A 26513-nucleotide genomic window follows, 5' to 3' on the forward strand; every position below is an offset into this window, starting at 1 on the left:
AAGAAGCCTCCACTGGCAGCTTGTAATTGGGATCTATAAGACACTGAACCTAAGAAGCAACAAGTCAATTGATATGGTCTTGAATTAATCACTATGCTTACAAATTGATTTTCCAAAAGATTCATGAAAATAGGAAATTTAATGGAATAAGTTGAAACCTTCATGAAACAAATGGGAGACAAATGGAACCTCTGTGTTTAAAGTGCCTTTGGTATGAAGGGATTAGTAAAATCAATAGGTTTCTGGGACTGGGGCATTCATATGGAATTCGAGTTTGCATCCTGCAAGAAGTCAACCACCATAAGAAAACAATTAATGATAATTTGAAAACCTACAATTATCAGACATTATCCAATAAACTCAGCAATGCTTATTTTGGTGACTTCTCCTTTTCCACCAAGAATTGTGAGGAATTTTTCAAAATATTCATATTTTGATTGAATCATCTGGTGGAATTTGAACTGTACATGACAAAGTGAATGCAGAAAGAGGACATGGGAGATAAAGGTCTGTAAGCAGATTGGAAGGGATAGGTGTTATACAATTTGTTGGAATCTAAACATAGGAGCTCCATTTTATCATATTTTATCTTAGATATAAAATATCAAAGAATATGCAAGATTTGTGGTTGGTAGTATATATGATCATTTCCTAGTCATGTGAATGTGCTCCCTAAATTGTCAATATACTAGTCTGGTGACTTCTAGAGACCTTTGCACACACTTCCTTACAGTGTAGCACAGTGTTTGATAATGTGTGGCTTCTATACAATCCTGCCTACTACCTACCAGCTAAATGATAACAGGAAATTAGCAATCTGAACCTCAGTGTGCTGACCTACAAAATGGGGGTAAAATAAACTTTACTTTTTAAAGTTGTTGTTAAAGTACAGAAGTCACCCACAAATTCCTTGAGAGGTCCTTGATCAAAATTAAGTGTCACAATTATTTCATGTTATCAACATTTAGTAATATAAAAACTCCCAATCCATTGCTTTTTCTGCTACATACACAATCTGGAGATCTGCTTAATGATGCAGATTTGAATTTTAAATATGCTCAAGTAATTTCTAATTGGATCTTTCTAGCTTTCTTCATGTCTCAGCAATGCAAGAACTGGCTTGATATGGATTTATAACTGATTGAATGTAAGAACCAAGTAGAACATGTGTTTGTATTGTTTAACTGATATGTCCACACAATAATTTATTGAATTCTCTTTCACATTCCACCAATATGAGTAAAATTTGTGCAGGCAAGTTATTGTAGCTCTCATTTTAGAGTTAAAATTCTCCAAGAAACATGTAAGACAAAGTTCTCATGAGGAACTCTTACACATTCATAGGGAAAAACCAATAAATTTGTTATTTGGAAATCTTCCTATGTGTCTAATTACCAAGACAATAGTGAGATGATAGGGAACAAAAAAACATCATTGTCATCTTGTTATGTTTCTTTGTATTACTTATAAAAGAAGACTTTCTAAGTAGGCATGTCACCTTCCAAAGTATAATTCTCTACCCCACCCCCAAATCCAATCCTCAGTATTATGTTTTGGATCTGGAACGTTGCACAAAAGCTTATGTGTTGAAAGCATGGCCCCCCAATGAAGCAAGATTCAGAGGTAGGGATTTTAAGCAATGATTGGATCTTTTGGTTTCTGGCCCCATCATGATTAATTGTAGTAGATTGAATATACTCCTGGGAATACTGTATATAGTTTAATAGGCATGAACTATAGGGAGATGGGAACTAGTTGGAGGAAACAGGTCTCTGGGGTCTTGCCTGGTAGACTTTACCTTCTTCCCTAACCCCTTCCTCTCTCCCTCTCTGGTCCCTGGCTGCCATGATCTGAGCATCTTTTCTCCACCATACCATTCTGCCATGATATTCTGCCTCACCTCAGACCCACAGCAATGGAGCTGGCTGACTTGTGGACTTAGACCTCTGACATTGTGAGCCAAATTAAACTTTTCCTTCCCTAAGTTGTTCTTGTCAGGTGTTTTAGTCACATTGACTCAAAGCCTAATAGTGCACTCATCTAATTCTATTCTCCCAATTAAATATGTTCAAGTCTTAATTCTGCTGGACTCATACCGTAGTTCAGTTCTAAACACAGCTATTGAGAGCTGCTGGAGCTTTGTGGAGGTAGAGGATGGGCTGGGTTTTCTTTGTTATTGATGTAGAACACCTAGAGTTATTCTAGGTTGGAATAAGCAGAGTCCATGGCTTCTATCGTAGATGTTAATGAATCATTTACTCTTGCTACTATCATTTCAGACGCCAAAATTAACAACTATAGATGTTGCCCATAATGAGTCTGGGGATACGAATCTATTTTCCAAATTACAATGACTTCCTCTTTGAAAGGATGTTGAGTATCAAATCAGACAGCAGAAGCAATAGACCAGGAAAATCTTGAGATGAATATTTTAGCAGTTCATTAAAATTAGATCACAGTGCTATTCAGTTCGTATCATGTGGCACTGGCAGATGTGTTCCTCTTTTACTCAACAGGTAACAGATGAGTAATGGGAATACTTTTCTGTAAGACTGGCATCACTAGCCGTATGACAGGGAAGTTAAGAAGGAGATGACCTCAGTAGTTTTCTACAATCACCTTTCATGTGAACCTTTCTAACAATTTCACTTTCCTAAATTATTCTTTGCTTCCAAATCTTGTATAGGGCTTTTAGTGTTCTGAAGGTGATAATACACAATTTTCCAGAAATTAGGAGACTGTGACAACTTAAGCTACTAGATGAATGACTAAAATTGGACTTAAATAGCTATTTTAATTGACAAGATTATACCTGAAGTGAATATAGTCAGTGCTCCATATCTGTGAGTTCCACTCACATGGACTAAACCAAACACACACTGAAAATATTTTTAAAAATTGCATCTGTACCAAATATGTTAAGTTTTATTTTCTTGTCATGATTACTACATTATCTACTATTTACAGAGTATTTACATGGTATTAGGTGTCATAAGTAAGCAAGACAGATGACTAGATGTAAAGTATAGGGGAATGTGTGTCTAGCTCTACTTCATGGAAGGGACTTGAGCATGTGTAGATTTTGATATCCACAGGAATCCCGGAACCAATCACCCTCAGACACTTAGGAATGACTACACTAAAATGATAAATTCTATTTGCATTTATTGGAAAATAATTGATTTTTAAAGATTTCCCTAACTTTAGGACATGAAGTAACCCTGAGGCTAGCTGAATACAGACTTAGATATTGTGTAGTGCCATCTCCAATTTTGATAGCTTCTTGGGCTATCAAAAAAAAAAAAAAAAACAAAAAAAAAACCAGACATATCTATCTCCTGAACTACATTCTCATACTTGGACCTTAGTATTTGCCGTCTTCTTCTGTCCAGTTTTGCACATAGTAGCTTCCTAATAAATACTATTGCTTTATTGATTTTACTTCATAATATTAGATACTAATATTATAAATGGTTTTAATCTCTATAATATGAGAGTTTCTGTAAAAATAACACATACTAGAAGTTTATGATTTAAAAACAAATGTTTGGGCTGTGGATATAGGTCAATGATGGAGCACTTGCCTAGCATGTAGGAGAACCTGGATTCAAAACATACATATACACACACAAACACACACACACACACACACACACACACACACACACCAATGTTCTAAAGATAGAATTTATTGTTCTTATGATTAGCCTAAAAAACTACACAGTTGTTTGTTTATAAATGTACTGAGTGATGGATACATGATAAAAATAAAAATTCACTACTGACTTAAAAATCAGTTAAGAAATGTTTGCACAATGATTGACAAAAAAAATTTCAAACAGATGTAGAGTCTATCTATACCCCAATTCCTAGCAAACTAGTCAGATGTATTTCTGGATTTCTTGGTTTGATTTTACATCTGACAATTTTAACTGAGCTTCCTCGTAAATTCAGAATAAGAGACTACCTCAAAGGATCTACAGTTATTTTCTATGATCCTAAGCTATAGCTGAAGACAAAGTTTGTTAGAAAGCCCTATTTGTTTTCTATAACCCAATTCTAGTTATTACTTGCTGCATAGTTTTACACCACACATTATTTCCCCCTTCCATTGACTGTTTATGAACTTGCTTTGTCATATCTTAAAATGGTCCCTTTGCAACAACTGTGTAACTTTAGTGAAAAAGTAAAATATCAGCTAGTATGCACAAAGTGCACAAGGAACATCACAACAAGTGCTATTATCACAAATGAATGGTGCTGTAAAGCATAGGTTTTTAGATGTGCAATTCAATATATGTACAAAAAATTAGGGCTTTGGATGTACCACAGTAGTAGAATGTTTGCCTATCATGTATAAGGCTCTAAGTTTGATCCCAGTACCACAAAATAGTCTCTGTGTGTGTATCAGATATATATATATATATATATATATATATATATATATATATATATATATCCATTCTTCATAAATATGAATATAAATATATGTTTTACATATATATGTCAATTTGAACCCTATTAAAGAAGCTATTTGTGGGTCACAAAGTAATGAAGATCATCAATTTCATGATATCCAACTTAAAAGATATATCCCCACTATATGCACACATAAACTCAAAATTTCAATGTGGGGTGTAAAGAAAAGAAGGCCAACAAATTTATAAAGTATATAGTATCCAGCTAGTAGTTCAATCAATAAAAATTAAGCTCAATGCATTTTTGTTTTTCAGATTTCCTGTGACAAATATACACAAAGCATTTTCTGAGCGGATTATTTTGTTCCTCCCTTGTATCTAAACTTTGCAAGTTCTAGCTAAATGACTTTCAAACAATTTTTTTTTGCTATTACAGTACAACTCTTTTTCAAATGGAAATTGTGCTGCACTCTAACCTCTGAAATGGTTAGAAAAGTGGACATAATTTGATAGAAGCTGGGAGTGTGGTCTCCTGGGTGACTCTGGATGCTTTTCCGGTTTGAGCAGAAGTGGAATAGTTGATGGGTAGATAATCAAGCAGATTCAGTAGGACATCTCACTAGGATTTTTTGAATTGGACTACTGTGGTCTGTTAAAATATTCTGATATTTTACTATCAAATCCAAAATATGAATGCAAGTTTAACTGATAATTTATAACATTAATATTATAAAGGTTCAAGTCTAGTCAAAGATTTGGATAATGGTTACTATGACTAGAAATAAAATGATGGATATCACTGCTTGCAATGTGATAAATTCTGAAGAGGTAGATAAGAGAATATATTTATTTAGCTCATTTTCTATTTATTTAAAGCTTTTTAAAATAATATTATAAGCACCCTAAGGGATAAGATCTCAATTTCTCTTATAATTCTTTCTATTGGTTCAATTGAAATAGTTCTTCACAAATTAAAGATATTTTCCAGATACCTTGATGTTGACCAGACACAGGGAACACATGAAGTTAATGCAGAGAGATAAAACTCTGACTTGCAAAGAAAATCTGAGAATCACTGGAATAGAATTGTAATCCTCTTTAACAAAACCCAGAGAAATAGAAATGAAGAACCTTGTTATAAACAATTAGCCCTGAGTCTATTAATGTTTGGTCTCACTCTTGATTCTGAGGTAACATTAAAATTCTGCTATATTTCTTCACAAATTCATCAGTAGTGACTAATAAAGAACTTGAAAAATTAATCTAAGCAAAATAAAATCAAATATCATTCATAAAATTATAGTCAAAATGTGATTATTAGCTGTGCAATGATCATTGAAATAAAATTCAATCCTTGATTTAAACTAAATACCCCATTTTTTAAATATAAGTATCCCTACTTTATTCAATAGAAAAATAAAATAAATGAGCTTAGCCTGAGCTTGGATTTATCTCAGAAGGCACCAAAGGGGAATATAAATCCCATGCAGTTATAATGATAAAAACAAGCAGCATCAATTTGACATTTGGTGCTAGATGGTCATTCTCAGATGCTTTGAAGTGTCTATAAAAGCATTTTATTTGATGCATGGTAAAAACTGAACTTTTCTTCAATATTGCATTTGTTAATGAACTACAATATCAATGATGTATTATCAATCTCCAAATTGTTATAAAAATATGACCTGTGGGCAGCTTTAATATCCCCTAGACACATTCACATAGTTATCTCATTTTTTTCCTTCAAATAATTTTGTCAAGCAGAAATGATTCAGTTTTTATAGATGAGAAAAAAAAGGCCTACTGAGTATAATTAATATCATCAAGTTATTGCAACTAGTTATTAGTGAAACTGGAGTTCAAATCTTGGTCCATTTGACTAAAATGTATGAATTTATTAAACCATACTAATTTTAAAACAAATATGAAAACTGAAGAAAAAAATCTTAAAAAATACTACTACTGAACAATTATATGTTTCAGATCAAACATTTTAAAATTATGTTTGGTAGACATAATGTTAGTTTTATAGGAGGACTAAGTTCTGGTGTTCTATTGCACAGTCCGGTGACCGTAATTAACAATAAAGTGCCGTGGGCTGGAGTTGTGGCTCAGCGGTAAATGCTCACCTCGCACCTTTGAAACCCTAGGTTCGATCCTCATCACCACATGAAAATAAATAAATAAAATAAAGATATTGTGTCCATGTATAACTAAAAAAAAAAATTTTTAAAATAACAATAAAGTGCCATATATTTCAAAAGGAATTATGAATGTTCTCTGCACAAAGAAGTGATAAATCTTTAAAGATATAGATATTCTAATTTTCCTGATTTGATCATTATAATTTATACATGTATTGAAACATTACATTGTATCCCATAAATATGTATAATTATTACATGTAAATCAATATCAAAGAATAGAGTGTAAAGAAGAAAATGGCAAACTTTGATAAAATAAAATTATTTAATAACAGAAATAGAATATGATATCTGTAAATAAATATTCATGTTTGAGTCTTTATAAAGATACATATTAACTTTTCTGATTCTCTGTGTTCTTCAGCAAAAAAAAAAAAAAACTATGTAAACTATTATTCAAAGATTTTTAAAATTCAGTATAAAAATGATGTATTGGTAGTTTAGTTTGCATTACCTTAGATAACTTTGCTTTGGATTCAGGTTTATCTTTGATAACAAAGTCATTAATGAGACGCGATCGATCATAGTTAGCATGTTCTGATTCATCCATGTAATCCTTCTCTTTTCCTAGGGCTGAAAAACAGAAAGAGAAAGTTACATGTTTATACTTCCTCTCCTTTTTCTCAATAAATATACTAATCTCTTCATGTTTTCCTAAGGCTTAGGTAGGCCTAATGTTCACATTATCCATCCTGATATTTACAAAAGAATAATCATATGGAAGTCTGCCTGTAATTTTATTAATGCTTCCATAGTGACTCTGTAAGAATTCAATGAAGCTGTGCTATTTAAAAGCTATTTAAGTTTTTTGAAAATAAATTTATAATCATTCAAACTATACTAGATAGATGATCTGAACTGAACTTGAAGATAAGAGATATTGGTAAGAACAGAATCGACTCATAAGCTTAAGTAAAACTGCATTAAAATTTTAAGAATTTGTTTTCTTAAAAGTTGGGAAGTTTTATGAATGTGAATTTTGCTGAAGGATAAAGAAGTCCATAGAAGAAAACCATGAACATTATTCCAACAAATACTTTTTTAAAAAAGAGAGAGAGATTAGAAAGTGGAAACTATAGCTGCCAAAAAAGGAGAGGAGACATGAAAAATTATAGTTACTATTGGAATAATAAAAATGTATAAGAGGTTATCATATTAATTACAAACAAAAATATATATATGAGTGATCAATAAGCTATATTCAATGTGAAAGAGTATACAACAAGATATCAAAATAGGAAATCTCCATAGGATCCATGATTATGACCAAGAACTTCTATACTTCATAAAATTCCTATTCTATGTGATACAAACATTACTTTAAATTTAAAAAAGATTTAGATAACTATATATTCAGCCATTTCAAATCTATCAAAATGGCTTGAATAAAATTATTTCATTGAATCTCTTGATACCTATCAATTATTAATGTTGACCTGATGAACAAGTATATAAGGTTTTCTTTTTTTAATTTTTATTTATTTTTATTTATTTTTATTTATTTATTTTTTTTACATTTTTTTAATTGATTGTTCAAAACATTACAGAGCTCATGATATATCATCTTTCATACATTTGACTCAATTGGGTTTTGAACTCCCTTTTTTACCCCAAATACAGATTGCAGAATCACATCTGTTACATACTCACATTTTTACATGATGGCATGTTAGTGACTGTTGTATTCTGCTACCTTTCCTATCCCCTACTATCCCCACTCCCCTCCCCTCCCCTCCCATCTTCCCTCTCTACCTCCTCTGCTGTTGTTCAATTCTCTCCCTTTTTCCCCCCTCCCCCTTGCCCCTCATAGGTTTTCTTAGTTCAATCAGTTGAGGATGGAGCTGTGGCTCAATGGAAGAGCATTTGTCTGGCATGTAAAAGGCCCTAGGAGTTCAAGAGTTCAATCAATTGAATTATTACAGGTAAGAAAAACTTAATTTCTTTTTTAAATAATGTGAAGCTAATAGTTTGACATCAGCAGTGGTATAACTAAGATTGTGTAGGTCGTAACTTGTCTTTGGATGCAATTAATGATCAGCTATGTTAAAATGTTCTAAGTATTTAGTGATTACATCTAGACCAATTAATAATACCTAACATTGATAATATTTGCTAAGTACATATTAAGAAGCATAAACTTTGCATGCATTATTTCCTATTAACAGTTTTATGAAGTGTGCATAATTCAACCTACATTTAATAAGTAAACTAAGGCACAAAGAACGTAAATGATATACAAATTCATTAAGATAGTAAGAGTGTATCTAAAACTGAAACACATCTGGCTAAGACTTCTAAGTTGATGTTTGTCAATATAGCATAATGTTTCTCTTAAATTTAGGTAAACAATAATTCATTTGTTCAACAATTATTTTTTAAATATCAGTGGTATGCAAAACTCTTAAAAAGTAGGGAACACAACCCTGCCTTAATAGAACATTCAAGTAAGAGAACAATTTTAAAAAAAAAAAATTAAGTAAAATATTAAATATGATTTGTTATCAGAGTATTGGAGAAAAATCACAGTAAGTAGAAAGGATGCAAGTGTTTAAGGCAGTGGGAGGATGCTATTTTATTAAAGAGACTAGTAATAACATGTGAGCTTAGATCTGAAGAGGTGAAGCAGTGAGTCACATGGGTGAGCTAGAAGAATGGTCAACACACAGAAAATAAAGAAGGCAACTTTTGCCATAAAGAATGGAAGGGGAAAAGAGGAGCACCATGTTTTCCAAAGTTGAGTAATGTAAATTCTGCTGTCATTATTCAGTGGGTAACCAATCTATTCACCCTTTTACTTTCATGAATTTTGAAGAACAAAGGAACAAAATCAACCACACTATGCATGAATGAATATGCCACAATGAATCCCATCTTTGTGTATAATTACAAGGTACTAATGAACGAAGTATACATGTTAGTAAATAGAAGGCAAATCAGAAGAGCAGAGAAAGGAAAATGGAAAGAGAGAAGGAGAAGGAAATGGGGAACTATTGGGGAATAAATTGGAGCAAACCATGCTGTGTGCATTCATGAATGTCCCGCTAATATGCATATGCATAATGTGCAAATCAAAACACACATAGATATACACAAAGAATTTAAATGCACTCAGCAGACACAGAATTCCCCCTCCATCCTAAGGCAGTATATCCTAAGTCTGCTTTTCCAGAAGTTTGATTGTATAATCACGTATCAGCCTTCTTATGAATGAGTGGGGCTTCTGGACCAGAGCTATGCTTTATACTGGCTATGTTTTCACTTATGGTTTTCTTGAAAGCTGCAACAAACTCACAATTTCTAGTTTATTTCAATGTACAGCTGCAGAAAGGCAAATTCAAAATGGAGATGTACTGGGTTTGGCAAAATTGTAGAGCAGGAGAGCTGCGTCTTCAGAGGCTGTATGCCTTCTCTTAGGTCAGCCCTTATCTCCCTTTTTGGAGACAGCATTGTAAGGTTGGAAGATCAGGGTCAGGCATTGAAATCATGCATATTTGGTTTGAATCTTAATCAATTTGCTAGGTATATGACCTTAACTTTTTTGGTCCATAGTTTCATTTTCAGTTAAACAGTGTTGCTAACATTCTGCTGGTAGAGCAATTATAAAAATTAAATATAAAAATGTGAAAGTACCTAGTGTATACACATAATAACAATCAATAAGTATTAGCTTCCTCTGTTTCATAGTCTTTCCAATAAACTGAAAATTTATATTTCTCAATGTAATTAACATCTCGTATCAGCTGATTTTGAGTTAGTGAAAGGAATATTGTTCTGGGTAGGTCTGACTCAATCAGATTAGCCATTAGAACAGGCTTTAAAATTCATAGATGGAAATCAGAAATGCTCTCTATTGCTGCTGTAAAGAAGTAAGCTACCATTTTTAGTCCTATAGCTATGTTTCTGGCAATTTGAGCCATTTGAGCCTGGAAGAGGACCTCAGAGCAGATCTCAACCATGACTGACATCTTAATTGCAGCCCTTGCAGATTTAAGCTGTGCTCAGACTCCTGACCTACATATATACTAAATAACAAATTTGTTGTTTTAAACTGTTATATGTATGCAAACAAGTTACACAGCAATAGATTATCGATATAATAGGGTGACTGTTGATACTGGTGCATGTCCACACTAAAAAGCAGAATCACACAATTATTCCAAAACTCACAGTGAAAATAAACAATTAGGAATATACATCAGGGTGTGCTTTTATGATGATCTTTTCAACATTAAACATGAAGTTTGTGATTCCAAATCCCTAGTTATGAACTCTAGTTACAAAGTCTATTTTTTAAAATTGACACGTGACTTTTGTGAAAAATTTCCATTTAGAATTGGTCTCTTCAAAATCAGACAACATGTAAGAATTGATCCAACAGCACACTGCCTCATAGATACAAAGAGTAAAGTAGTGATGGCCTAAAGTTTGGTTTCTAGGGGCTTTAGCAGGTTACAATTTAGGAGTATAGGTCTATTTCATTTTGAAGTAATGGAAATGTACTATAATTGATTTGGATGATGGCTACACAACTATGATATTACAAAAAGATATTGAACTGTACATTTTAAATGGATGAATTGGTTGGTATGTAAATTATGTCTCAGTAAAGTTATCTTAAAACAAAAACAAAAAGAGAGAGAGAAAAAATTAAAAAGTACAATATCTAGATTTTTCTTGAACTGAAACATAAGCAAAAATAAACCTGCAATTGGGGGTTAATCTACTAGAGAAGATACCAAAATTCTACCATCCTCAACTTTCCAGTTGGTAAGGCACAGATGCTTAGTATTGCTGTTGTGTTTCCTTTCCCTTCCCCTCTCCCTGATCCTGTCCTTTCTTTCCTTTTATAGCAGAGAGCAAGCAAGAAACCAGGGAGTATTTAAACAGCAATAGATAAACGGCATTTGCTACTGGGGAGGTGTGCTGGCCTGTGTGTTCCGAGGTGCCATTTCTCATCCTAAATTTGTCACTTCCCACCCATGTAATTTCCTTTTCTTCATCTGTAAACATATTATTTAAGAAGGCCCTCAAAGGTCCTTTAAACCTTAAAAATTATTTAACTACTAATTTCATGTTTATAATGATAATATGATAACTTACATTAATAAATACCTTTCATTTCCCACGGACTACATGAAATGAAACTTATGGAGAATTTTCACTCATATAACCCAATTCCATCGAAAAATTTTAGGCAATATTTTTTTTGTTGTTAGTTTGGCTTAAGTTTTCTCTTGTTTTTCTCTTTCATTTTTATAAATATTCCTGCACAGAAATATCCTTACATCATCTTGCTAAAGGAAGGGTCATTCAGTTTCGAAAGAATCAGCAAATACCATCTATTATGAAGAAAACTATCAGGTCCAGCATGTTATCACATGCCTGTAATCCCAGCAATTTGGGGAAATAGGAAGGAATACAAGTTCTAGGACAGACATGAAGGTGGTATTTCCTCCTCAGATCTTCTTCTGCTATCCCATTGCCCACAGCCCCAACTAGATCTCCTCATGCTCCCTTCTCAATCTCATCATAATAATTTTCCTTTTGCTTTCCTCTTCTTGTTTCTTTTAATTAATTATTTCATTCTTCCTTGGTTTTCTTTCTTCCTTCCTACTTTTTTGGTTCCTTTGAATATGTCTGAAATGTCTGAAATTAAGCAATTATTTCAGGGTCTAGGGTCTATCTCTATCACATAATTTTAATTGCCCACAGACTCTAGCATGGTCCTTAGAAGGCACATTCAGTAGAAGAAGAAAGAGAAAGAAGATGAGGAGGAGGAGAAAAGGAAAAATATCCTTATTATTTTAGAAAATTGAATTGAAATGACACAATTCAAAATTTCCTTGAAGTTGAGAGTAGAATGGTGGTTACCAGAGTCTGGGAAGAGTGGGGCAGTGGTAGGGAAAGCTTTGTCAATGAGTACTCAAGTTAAACAGGAGCCAAAGATTCTGGTATGCTCCTGTGACTGCAGATAAAAACAATGCAGATAAAACTCCTGTGCAGTGTAGTAACCTAGAAGAGAAAATTTCGAAATTTCACAGCACAAAAAGTGATAAATGTTAAAGGAGACAAATTATTCTGATTTAAACTTTATACAATGTAAACATTACATGGTATCCCATCAGTTTGTATAATTCTTATATTTTCATGTATCATTCAAAAATTTTTAAAAATTGGAAAAACCAATAAAATTCTTTCATCAATATGTAGTTATGATTATCTTTCTTCTTGCCATTTTTCCTGAAATTACACAAAAGTTCTATTCAATATTCACTGCAGGGCTGGGGATGTGGTTCAAGTGTTAACACACTCACTTGGCATGCGCGGGGCGCTGGGTTCAATCCTCAGCACCACATTAAAAATAAAATAAAGATGTTGTGTCCACCAAAAACAGAAAAATAAATATTAAAAAATTCTTTCTCTCTCTCTCTTCTCTGACTTTAAAAAAAATTCACTGCAAACTCCTGCCATTGTCATATAAGTGGTAATGCTGTCTTTTCCATGTTTGTAAAATGTCTCAACTCAGAAACCAGAAGCCTATGTTCTCAGAGACTCTGCAAACACTTTTCCTGAATATATATATATATATATATATATATATATATATATATATATATATATATATATCGCCTTAAGAGAATGTCTATTTTCTTACAAAATGCTTGCTTTTAAAAAAAATTAGTTGTCAAAGGACTTTTATTTTATGTATTTATATGTGGTGCTGAGAATAAAACCCAGTGCCTAACACATGCTAGGCAAATGCTCCACCACTGAGCTACAACCCCAGCCCAAAAAACACTTGCTTTTTTCTCACACTATACCACTTCACTTCTTATAACTATGTGAATATCTAAGTGGATAGCTGATGATAGTGTATGGTTACTACCCTTCATTCATTAAATACATGCAATGAGTTCCGCTCTCCACTAGGGGCTCTTCTAGTTGGGAAACAATGAAAAACACAATGAACAAATTTGCTCATGAACTTGAGAGTAATAGAGCCAAAAAAGAACAAAAATCACACTTATATATTATACAGTGATGTGATCAATGAAGAAAGATAGAAGTGGGCAGGGAAAAAGCAAAAAAATGTGTGAGGGCAGGGAATAACCTTGCTGTTTTAAAACAGTAGTCAGGATTGCCTCCCTGAGGTGACCAACAATGTAGCAAAGATGCCAAGGAGGTAGTAAACCCCCGGCTGAACACTGTAGGCAGAGGGTGCTGCCAGTGAAGGACCCTCAGGTGGGCCATGCAGTCCTTATCTGTCCATAGATCAGAGTAGTGTGAATGAAGAGGCAGGGGCAAGGGAAGGAGAAGAATGATTTTATGCTATAGTATTAATGAAGGGAGTGCGGCAGGTCTGGAGTTGCAGGCCCTAAAAAAAATTTGTCTTTTATTCTGAGTTAAACATGGTGCCGCTGAATAAATCTGAGCAGAGGAGTGTCATCTTCTCCCTTAGAATTAACAAATCATTCTGGTTTCTGAGAAAAGAATAGGCTGAAGAGGCTAATGCAGAAGAAGATTAGAATATACTTCAAAATCTTGGAGAGAGAGGATGTGGTTTGGAACACAGTAGCAGGAAGATTTTTTTTTTAAAATCAGATGGAGGAGGATGATAATGAGAGGATGATAATAATAATGATTTGGTTCTGGGACAGAACGCAGGGGTGCATTACCCTGAGCTATATCTCCTGTGCTCTTTATATTTCATTTTGAGACAGTCTTGCTAAGTTGCTGTGGCTGGCCTCAATCTCGTGATTTTTCTGCCTCAACCTCCAAAGTAACTGGGATTTCAGGTGTGGATCACTATGCCAAGTTAAGATTATGAAGAAAATTAACTGTTCCAGCATGGTATCACATGCCTGTAATCCCAGTAATTTGGGGAAATAGGAAGGAATACAAGTTCTAGGACAGTCTCAGCACCTTAGGAAGATGCCCAGAAACTCAGTGAGACCCTGTCAAAAAACAGAAAATTAAGAGGAATGGAGATGTAGCTCAGTGTTAAAGCACCCCTGGGTTCAATCCTCATTGTAAAAAGAGGAGAAGGAGGAAGGAGAAAGGAAAGAAGGAAGGATGGAAGAAGGGAGGGAGGGAGAGAAATAACAGAATTCTATTGGATATGGCATGCAAAAAGGAAAATCAACAATAACATTAACATTTGTAGTCTGAGCAACAGAAAGAGAGCCATTTTTTTGTGTATTATTTTATTAAATTCTTAAAATCCAGTGTTATTAGTCTCCTTTCCACTAGTGAAAAAAAATGGGCAATTACCTAAATTGTACATTTTTTTTTCTTGTAACAGAATTAAAGCCCATCTAGGTCTTCTATTCCCAGCCACTGTATAACACTGCCTCTTGTATAAAATAGATTGTTGAGCAGCAATTTGTAGAGATGATGATTTTGGAAACTTTAAAGCACCAGAATGTTCACGAGTGAAACAAAAAAGTAACTGGGTTATATAAAAATGTTAATATACTTGTTGAACAAAAAAAGTGAAAATTCTGAATTATAAGTATAGAGTCTATGACTCAAACACTGACCAGGATGGAGATTAAGATCCAAAAGATAAAAATTATGAACAGACAAGTAAAAAGTGAGGTAGGTTTAGTATAGACATTTATTAAATATATGGTTTAATATCCTCTGTGGACCAAGAATTTAAAATAAAAATGGTCTTATTTTATGCCAGTACATACTTTTCATTGCATCTTAAGTTTTAAGTAAAAATGTCAAAAGCTGGCAAGATGCTGAGAAAGTGATATATAGTCACTGGCCTCCTTTATTTATATATATTTTATTAAAAGTGCTGGGACAAAATTTATATATATGTTTCAACAATGCAATTAAAGAATAATGCAAAAATCATAGTCCAAAATAAAGAAAATCAATTCTCAAAACAACATTCCTCTAAGCCTGTGAATATGAAAACAGAAACTATTACCACTTTAATAAACAGTAACTCCATTTTTCTGGTTACACCAGCTAAAATCCTCAGAGTGACTTTGATGTCTCACTTTCTTATATGCCCTACATTTGATTCTCATGTCAATTTTCTTGATTTACCATGAAGCATCATTTTCCTGATTTACTCTTTAGCACATATCACTACCTCATATATGGTTATTATTAAATCTTTAGCATGTGGTAATGAGAGATTTCTTTCATTTATACCCAGATCATCAATTAAATTTCAAATAAAAAGCACTATTTAAGAAATAACACTAAGTTGCAATACCAAATATGCAACATGTTTTTTATAATAGCTTAATTTTTATGTTGTGCTAAGGATGTTCTAGGCAAGCACTCTACCACTGAGCTATAGCCCAAGCCCTGTATATTCTTTTACTAGATGACTATCTTACATATTTTAGCATTTCTGAAATTAAGATAAGATAAACAGTCCATATATTTAACAAATGTGGAAGCAACCCATTTTTTCTAAAAGCTCTTACTAATTTAATGATGCTTCTCAGAATAGATAGTGTCTTCAAATATAGGAAGCTGAAAAATTAAGAAACAATGACTTTGAATACTAAAACCAGTTTCTGGAACAAGTGTTAATAGGATAAAAAATAAAATTGGATGAATAAAGTGTTAATAGAGTAAATTTAATTACAAAAATTGCTAAAAATTCATTAAGAAATTCCTGCTCTTCACTTGCAAAATGATAGGATGACAGAAACTCCATAAAAAGTGGACTTCTCAAAGTTTAAGAAAATTATTTCACATGTTGAAGTAGGGAATTTAATTTAGCACAAAGAGAAACATATTCCTTATAACAAAGCCAAGTTAAAATCTTGGTTTTGTCATTAATTACCTGGATGACACTGGTTCAGGGATGGTTTTGTAATTTTAAATTTTGCATAATAAAATCTCTCATAGATTAATTCCATGGAAGAATAAATTATGTGAAGTGACTTGAACAAATAAGGCATTATATAAATATATAAGCTTTGACCTTTAAATCACAATTCTAGGATTTCAAAGTTTGCAAAAAGATGCAATCTGGGGGTACCAAAAGGCCATAATTTCTATTTAAAAACTTAAATCGATAGGAAACAATAGAATTATCATGCATATTCCAATGAGAAATTTAAAATTTAATCTACAAATACATTAATAATCTTCAATATCACCAATAGTATGTTCATGATAATATATGTAGACTCAATGGGGAATGCAGTAAGTCTTTTAAATGTTATTTGCAAATCAGAACTGATTTGAAAATGAAGGGGTCTGAACAATGCAGCAGGTTACTATCTTAAGTGCACAACATTAAAACTATAGCCAACTTCAGGATTATAATTTTAATAACAAGATGATTTCAGCTCTATCATTATTCTTTATTATAATGTGATTCATGTTGTTACTTCATCATATTTTATTTTAACTGTAGGAATATCTGCAAATGAAGGAGGTGTCTCTTGGAGAATTTTAAATATGTAATTAGTATTAGTCTCTTTCCCTTTACTTGTAACTGTGCAACCTTCCACACATTGCTAAGAGTAGTTTGCTCCAGGATTTCTAGAATAGCTGAGGATGCAAATTAAAGTAATAATAATAATAGCTAAAGGTTATTTTCAAACTTTATAATTTGTGTCATCTCCAACATATATTGTCTCACTAGTGTGTCACAAAAGCTCTTAGTAGAAAAATTCTATTCTGCTCAATCTCTTTATTTACAATACAAGAAGATATCAAACAGTAATTTGTATCTCCATATCACAAATTAAAAAAAAAACTGAAGAACAGATGGTATGTACCCAGGTAGCAGGACAATTGGTCCCTAAAATTGTCCCTCTGACTGCTACCAAATTTTATGACTTTCAAAGTTACTATTCTACAAAAGCTTCTTGTGAAGCCTATATCCACATGTGATTCATACATGGTTTTCTCAAAGTCTAGAACCTGGTGATTGTGAGGACCCATATATTAATTATTTGTCATTCCTTTATTGTCTATTTCTCCCTAAGCACATCTTTGTCCTAAAGTTCCACTACTAGATAGTCACTTTGAGGGCACTGAGGGATCTGTACCCAAGGAACCCACAGCTAAGCAAATCCTGCAGATAAATTGGATAAATTTCAACAGTGTGGGAATCCCCCCACCATGGAGTCATCCAATCATTATTTATCCACCTCCATCATTGAGTAGATAGTACATGCTAAGCAATATGAATAAGACTGATGCAAATAGCTGTGTTATCAACTAGTGAGATTAATGAAAGTCCTATCCAAAATGCAATAATTATAGAAAGGCAGACGCTCCCAAATTACTGAGTAAAAGGAAGGACCTCACATAAGAGTAGTGCTAGAAAGGCAATTTTACTACTTAATCAGAATGAAGACTTTTAGGTCTTTGAATGCTCTGCATAAAGTCTGTGAACACAAGTTAAACGAATAAGAGCATAGTCAGCCCAAAAATGAACAAAGCACTAATTCTGATCAGGTGAGAAATCTCAGTGATGAATGATATTAGAGAGAGCAAACCATGGGCAGATTCCACAGCAGTCCATAAAGATATATGTGTGTCAATATTTTCTGTCTTATGTCCATTTAGGTATTGCCACTAGTCCTAAAAATATTTTTGAGTACCTGCTATGTGCCAGGTACTACTCTTGATTCTGGTGCTACAAATGTCAGCAAGATTGACAAGGTCTCTCTGCCTTTTAGAAACACAATGGGTAGGAACGGGGGGAGGGTCCAAATAAAAAATTCACAAAATTTGGAGTAGTGATAAGTATTATGAAGACAAATAAATCAACATTAAGGGACAGTACTTGAAGCTGTTGTGCATTTGGTTTATCTTAGCATGAGGCCTGGGATAAGAACAAGCCTACTATGACCATAAGGGACACAAGAAGCTTCTGTAAGCCACAGCACTGTGAGTAAAGGGAGGCATTAGAAAAGGGCCAGAGAGGCCTGACCCAGATTCTGTGAGGGCTCCAAAGGCCACAGCAGGTATATATTTTAGATATAATAGAAACCTAGGAGGAATTGGAGCAAAGAAGTAATAAGATGTCATTTTTCTTTTATTAAAGCTTCCTGTAACTGCTGGAGGGAGAACGGACTATATGGAGGCAAGAGTTTGAAACCAGTTAAGGAGTTATCAGAGCTGGGGAGTGATATTGGCCAAAGCACGTTGTTAAATTATGTGTTGTGTGCATGTACAAATATGTAACAACAAACCCCATCGGAATGTACAACTACCATACACCCATAAAAAACATGGGGAGAATAAGAAAGCTGTTGGGAGCCGGCGACCACACCCTGAATATGGCGCTGGTCTCTGCTTCCGCTTCGTTAGCGGTTAGAGTTGTTAGAAGTAAACAACTCCTTGTAAGGCTGTGGGGCTGGGCTCTGGCCTGCTTCCGCTGTGCTGTACCTATTAGACTTTCCCACGTGGTGCTAATTCATTGGCGGGGCTGGGTACTTAAGCTAGGGCAGACCAACTGCTCGCTCTCTTGTTCCTGTCTTCTCATCATGATTCAAAGGTCCTGAGTAAACTGCTGAAAGAAGAATCCTGTGTCGTGTTTCCCTTGCCGGTGAGGGGTCGCGACAGTTGGTGGCCCGAGTGGGGAAGAATATTCCTCAAACCCAGGATCCAGAACTTTCAGCAGTCAGGGTGGTGTACCGGTAAGTTCCCAGGTGAAGTGGGAATCTGCAAGCAAATAGCGGGACGCTCCTCTGTAAATAAAGAGAGAGCGGGGAAAAAATAATAGAACAGGACGCTCTTCTGTAGTTAAAGAGAGAGCGGGGCTTTCGTATTTTCACTTTCTTCATAGTTTTGAAAACATTATGGGTGTTACCTCTTCGAGCCCAATTTTGTTGGCCCTGGATGGGCTGCTACGTTCAAAAGGACTTAAGGTGGAGCAAAGCACTTTGCAGATGTTTTGAAGAGAAGCTGATATAGCGGCTCCTTGGTTTGTTTTTTCAGGGAGTCTTACGATTCCCAGCTGGGACAAATTAGGGAAAGATCTGGATTTCGCTTATGAGCAAGGTACTTTAGAGGGTGGCGTTATACCACTTTGGAAATTGGTTAGAGAATGTATAGCAGACGGTAAATGCCAGGAAGCTGTGGGTGAGGGTCAGGCCGTTCTTGAACAACTACATGAGGAAAAATCTGAGGGGTCACATAGTGAAGTGGCAGAGAGTATTAAGAGTAAGAGTAGTGAAAGGGCAAAAGAGCCTGAAAATAAAAATAGGAGAAGGCTCTATCCAGACTTGACCGAACTAAAAACACCCGAGGACACAAGCGGCTCAGAGAGTTCTGAGGACCTTGATATGTTGTTACAGCAACTACGTAAGATAAAAATGAAAAGGAAAAAAAGGGAGACACAAAGCATGAAAGCCTACCGTGAGAAGGGGGATAAATCAAATTTTGATGAATCTAATTCTGAAGAGGAGATTGAGAATTTAGAAGAAGATGCAGTGCCTCTTGCATCGCCCTCATATGTGAGGGGAGTCCAAAGCTCCGGGAGAACTTTTCATGCACAAGTTTGGAGAACAGTTAAAACAGACATGGGACTAGCGTACCCAGTTTTTCAGGACGCTAATAGGGAAAGATACCATGAGCCTTTAAATTTTAAAATAATTAAAACCTTGGCAGAATCCGTTCGCACTTATGGTGTAGATGCTGCTTTCACTCTTACTCAGGTAGAGCGGCTTACACTGATTTGGTGCATTTGCTACAATTGAAGGGTTTGCTTATTTCACCTGGTGGAGTGCAGACAGGAGACTCTATTGATTATCTTGGTGCCAGTGTATTTTGTGAGGCTATTGCACCCCAGGGGGTAGCTCTTGGGGCTGATGATTTGCATACGTTAAATGATTTTCAGAAATTATTGGGTGACATAAATTGGATTAGGGGTTACTTACATATTCCCAATGTTGAATTAAAACCCTTGTATGAAATTCTTAAAGGTGATTCAGATCTTACTTCCCCTGGACATCTTGCTGAGGAAGCCAGGTCAGCGTTGCTTAAAATGGAAGAGGCTATACAACATGCTAGCCTTTGCAGGCTTCAAGAGGATAAGCCTCTTCAATTATGTGTGCTCCCCACTGTACGGCAACCTACTGGAGTTTTGTGGCAAGATGGTCCTTTGTTGTGGATACATCCACGTATATCCCCTGGAAAATCCCTTGAGTACTATCCTGATGCAGTTGCTTCCTTAGCTATGTTAGGGATACAACAAAGTATACAATTTTTTGGTTTTCTTCCAACGTCTGTGATTGTTCCTTATACGTGTCAACAAATTCAAGTTTTGTGTGCTAACCTGGATAATTGGGCTATATTACGATGCTCTTTTCCAGGAGAGATAGATAATCACTATCCTTCACATCCTCTTATTACATTTGTTAAGGAACATCCTATCATTTTCCCTAAAATCACTTCTTCTACGCCTATCCCAGGAGCTGCAAATATCTTTACAGATGGATCTAAAACTGGTATTGGAGCCTATGTGGTAAATGATCAACCTCCTATCCAACATCAGTTTGCTCCTGGCAATCCACAATGGGTGGAGCTGCAAATTGTCATAAAAGTATTTGAACAATGTCCGTTTCCTTTTAATTTAATCTCAGATTCTGTTTATGTAGTTCAAGCTTTAAAGGTGTTGGAAGCAGTGGGTCCCATACACACATCAGGAGTAATGTCTTCCCTTTTTCTCCATCTTCAAACGTTGATTTGGAATCGCTCCGCCTGTTTTTACCCCTTGCATATTCGAGCCCACACAGGTTTACCGGGTGCTCTTTCTGCTGGCAATGCCCAAGCTGATCTTGCTACTCGTCCTTCTTGGGTGTTCCCTATTTCCTCCTTAGATCAAGCTAGAAACTTTCATAGTAAATTTCATATTAATGCACGAGCACTTCAGAAGCGCTTTACTATCTCCCGTGCTGATGCTCGGCAGATTGTATTGGATTGTCCTAATTGTATCATTTTGCATCATCCCTTTTCTGTAGGCGTAAATCCTCGTGGTTTGCAGCCTTTAACTATATGGCAAATGGATGTCACTCATGTTCCCGACTTTGGCAAACTTAAATATGTCCATGTGTCTGTAGATACTTGTTCTGGCATTATTCATGCTTCTGCTTTGTCTGGTGAAAAGGCTGGAAATGTTATCACGCATTGCTTGGAAGCTGGGCAGCCTGGGGATTACCACAGACCATTAAGACGGACAATGGTCCAGCGTATACTGGACGACAATTTTCTTCCTTTTGCAACCAGATGGGTATCCAGCTTGTCCATGGTTTGCCCTAAAGTCCACAGGGTCAGGGTATTGTAGAGCGCGCTCATGGGACTCTAAAAGAGATGTTAATAAAACAAAAAGGGGGAATTGGCTTAGGCCACACCCCGAGGGGGCACCTCTCCCTGGCTCTATTCACTATTGATTTTTTGAATCTGGACATCCAAGGGCGCTCTGCTGTGACTGGGCACTGTTTGCCCTCTGCCCCGAACTTTGGGCACGTTAAGTGGAAGGATGTGCTTTCTGGACGGTGGTGTGGGCCTGATCCCATGCTGGCATGGGCACGAGGTTCTGTCTGTGTTTTCCCACAGGACCGAACGGAACCTTGTGGGTGCCAGAGCGCCTCGTGCGCAAAGTTCTTCAAGCCCCATCAGGAAGGAAGAATGAAGATGAGCAAGATGAGGTGCTTGATGCTTCTCCTGATGGTGATCAGATATGAGGTCGTCTGGACTGCAGAACGACTCCTCTGGGCGGTGATAAGGACGTGGCCATATCCATTGCCCGTTACTTCTCAGGCTGGTGTACTTCCATTTTTCTTCACTACTAATGGCTCTGCTACCATGGATTGGCAGACCTTGCCTATGGATACTGTAGCAGCTATTGATAACTTTTCTACTGTTTCATTATTTGACACATTGTGTTTCTCTGTACATGTTAATTACTCTGATTTCATACCTTGTATTATGTTAACCAATCAATCTTTGGGCTGGTTTGATAGTGATGGTTCCCGGGACTCAAATGGTAATGCTACTGTAATCAAGGCTGTATTGAGAGCCAATACTTCTATTCCTCAACAACCGGCGTTATTGCCCCATAATACTTAAACAATGCTGGAATGCCTCTTTGGAGGATTCTGTTGTGGTAGTACGTGTGCCCTCCTATTTGCCTTTATCTGTGTCTATTGATGATGATAATTTGCCTGTATTATTGCAAAGAAACAAAAGAGACTTTGGTATAACTGCAGCCATTGTGGCAGCCATTGCAGCTTCTGCTGTTGCAGCGGCCACTGCCGCCGCGGCTCTAGCTACTGCTGTGCTTACTGCTGATGCTGTGAACAAGCTTGCGGGTACTGCTGCAACAGCCACGGAGACTCCGACTATGATGAATCAACATCTACATTGTGGCATTATGCTTCTAAACCAGCGGGTAGATCTACTACAAGACCAAGTGGACATTTTGAGTCAAGTACTCACTCATGGGTGAATAAACACCCAATAAAGCCCATGGATGGACTACAAGAAATTGTTAGAGTAAATAAGACGTGAGTCCATATTGCTCCCGTGAAAGATGTAATATCATGGTTGTTTAAGTCTTTTAGTTTCTTGAAGCAATGGGCAGGCATGGGTGCACTGGCTGTGGTCCTGGTACTTGCCATTGGATTGTGCCTGTGGTGGTGTCTGGTTCGTATGCGCAGGCGGCAGCGGGTGCGGAATCTTATGCTAATACAAGCCTTTGCCGCTTTAGAGGCAGGACAGTCCCCTCAAGCATGGCTCACCATGCTCAAGTGATCGACACAGCACAGGGTGCGAGGCAAGGCACTGCACTTGGGAGCTCTAGGTTTGAGTCCCAAGAAAAGCATGTCCTATTGCATGTGGGTTTGATGTCGACGCCCCACCTCCATGAAAAAGGCATCGGTCGGAATGGTGACTCGCCTGGGGAGGCGCCCCTCAGGAGTGTGCCATTATTTACGGCCACTTTTGCACAATGGAGATAGGACCTCTACTTTTACCTGTTGCTCGTAAAACAAAAAGGGGGGAACTGTTGGGAGCCGGCGACCGCACCCTAAATATGGCGCTGGTCTCTGCTTCTGCTTCGTTAGTGGTTAGAGTTGTTAGAAGTAAACAACTCCTTGTAAGGCTGTGGGGCTGGGCTCTGGCCTGCTTCCGCTGCGCTGCACCTATTAGACTTTCCCGCGTGGTGCTAATTCATTGGCGGGGCTGGGTACTTAAGCTAGGGCAGACCAACTGCTCGCTCTCTTGTTCCTGTTTTCTCATCATGATTCAAAGGTCCTGAGTAAACTGCTGAAAGAAGAATCCTGTGTCGTGTTTCCCTTGCCGGCGAGGGGTCGCGACAGAAAGCCACTGCATCAGTGCACCAAGAGAAGGCAGACTGGACCACGTGGAACAGCTAGTGTGATGAGCAGTCTTCAGGTTTTAGACATGACTTTGAAAGTGGAGCCAAGAGGACTTTTTGAATATGTTAAATCAAGAATTAAAAGATAAACCAAATGCACAGAGACCCTGGGGCTACAATGACTGAAAAATATTGTTATTTCAACAATTCTTTTATTTATGTAATCCCTGAATAGGCTGGAATATTAGTAGAAAGTTCTTTCTTATATGATCTTAATATGGAATGTTGCTGGGGAAAATGATGGAAATCAGTGATTTTATAAAATTATGAAATGAATGCAAAAATTACCAGGTATTTATTTGACCATAATTGTTTCAAGAAATAAGAACAGCGAGTACTCTACCAAGATAAACTATTAAATTTGTAGAAAGCGAACAAATGTCTTAACATTGTAATGTGAATCACTTCCTCAGTGAATCACAACACATTAGCAAAATGTTGAATTCACTGCAAGATTGAATAAATGCATTTGGTTGGTAGAGCTCAAATTATGCTGGTCTTGATGAGACCTCCATATCTCATTTCCAAGTGACCTGATTTTATCGTGCATGGTCATGAGCAGCATCAAATCTATTGCTGGGCATTTCTCTGTCCTTGCAATTTTCCAGCATACTGAGAAAAGCAAGTGGCAGGCAATGGTAGTGAGCCCCTGAGATAAAAGGATAAGATTATTGCCACACCAGGGTTTCAATATCATTGTTACGTGCCTCAGCACTTGGTACAATGATTTGTATGTGTGTATCTGGTGGAACAGTGTGGAGTGATACACTGGCTTCATGACCTGCTCTATGAAGAACAGAATTAAAAGCTGCAATATTATTAACAAAAAATTAAAAATATTGCCTGATAATTGTACCTATCCCCAAGGGTTCTTATGAGAATTCAGTCTGATGAGGAAGGCAAAAATATAATAAGCAAGAGTTCAGTAATTTACTGTTTTTCCACAATGTCTTAAGCATTATATTCTGATGATATTAGAAACAGTTGTTTGATAAAGATATCTCTGGATCCAGAAAAACTAGGTATTGAAAGACAAGCTTGGTAACTAAGTAAAACAATGAACAAATACTTGATGTTCTAGGAGCTATGCTAGAACTATGTTCCTTCATTTTATTTAAAAATCCTACAGAGAATGTATCCCAGATTCTAAATTTATAAATAAGTTCACTGAGACACAGAGAGGTTAAGTAGTATATCACAGTCAGAGAACTTACATATAAGAAAGAAGATTTAACCAGTGTTGGCTGGAAAAACAGAATTTCATCCATGATATAGGCACATTGCTAGACAACCTTAGTGGAAACTTCTGCTGGGAATTAATAGAACCATGAAATTCTTCCTTTAATGAAGGACTGACAACATGCAGTTAACTCTACCACAGCACTAATATTCTCATGGGATGGCTCAAAGCAGCTCACTGTAAGGAAGAAAACTCATTAACCAGACGCATTTGTCAGACACCACTGGTCCTTAAAAATTCCAACCCAACATAGAAGCTGATACTCCATAAAAGAAAAATTGGAAAAAATAGCTGCTTTGCTTTACTAAAATACTTACACTTTATACAATTATACTCTTGATATATCTGACATCATTTTGTTTGACCTATTCTCAAAGATGGTGAAAGAACCCACATTATAGACATGGAGGTTTCTCAAAAAAGTATTTCCCACCCAGGAGCTACATCCTGATGGATTCCTGGATTGCTTAATGTTACAATGAGGCAAACACCTCATCATGCAAATGGGTTTTCATCTCTTCAGCAGTTGGGATATATCTCTAACATTAATGAATGCTAGACTGATACAGAAAAACTTAGTGTGAGGTACAATACCTGGAGAGATGTCCACCACATCAGGAGGTCAATTAATAGAGTCAACCAAAATGATGAGGAGAGGAATGGGAGTTAGTAAGTGCTCAGAAAAACCTGCTTTGACTACTAGAAATAAGAAACTTCCAAAAATTGGGTTCAAGGAATTGAAATTGAAGGTTTATATGACTAGAGTGATTAGCAAACCATTAACTAGTATTAGTTTGGGAGAATTATCAGGAAAAAAGAGCCATGGAAAACTTACCACATGTGTAGACATTTTGGACAAAGAAAATATTAGTGTTTTTCTTGTTTTGCTGTTGTTTGTATTTTTGTTTTATTATCAGAAAAAAAAGTGATAATAACCATCTCTTTCAGAATTAATTGCTATGGGAAAGATCTTTGTACTCTGAGCAATGCATTTTTTCTGGTGAAATAATCTTTTGATGTTTACATGAAGTGAACCTGCTGGTTGCTTTAATTAGTAAACTTGATAAACCAGTGCTGTTTCTATGCCACACACATTCAAAAAATATTATTAGAAACCTGACTAATTTTCAGTCATTTACAATGTTATCATAAATTACATAGTTCACAGCTTTAAGAATGATAAAAATACATTACCAATACCCTGAGAAACTAATGATCAAATTTGAAGACAGAAATTCTTAATCCTGGATACACTTAATATTTGCCTGTGGAAT

At 35.9% G+C, this 26513-nt stretch overlaps 1 protein-coding gene across 1 annotated transcript in view; it reads right to left on the minus strand.

Annotated features, from left to right (window-relative positions):
* Positions 1-7028: 7028 nt before the first annotated feature.
* LOC144254234 (anoctamin-3-like) overlaps positions 7029-26513 on the minus strand; it is a 241274-nt gene continuing 221789 nt past the window's right edge. The window contains exon 4 of the mRNA XM_077797249.1: positions 7029-7195. Coding sequence (XP_077653375.1) covers positions 7029-7195 — 167 coding nt within the window. The remainder of the gene's footprint in view (positions 7196-26513) is intronic.

This window comes from Urocitellus parryii, chromosome 4 (assembly GCF_045843805.1).
Source record: "Urocitellus parryii isolate mUroPar1 chromosome 4, mUroPar1.hap1, whole genome shotgun sequence".
Taxonomy (NCBI): domain Eukaryota; kingdom Metazoa; phylum Chordata; class Mammalia; order Rodentia; family Sciuridae; genus Urocitellus; species Urocitellus parryii.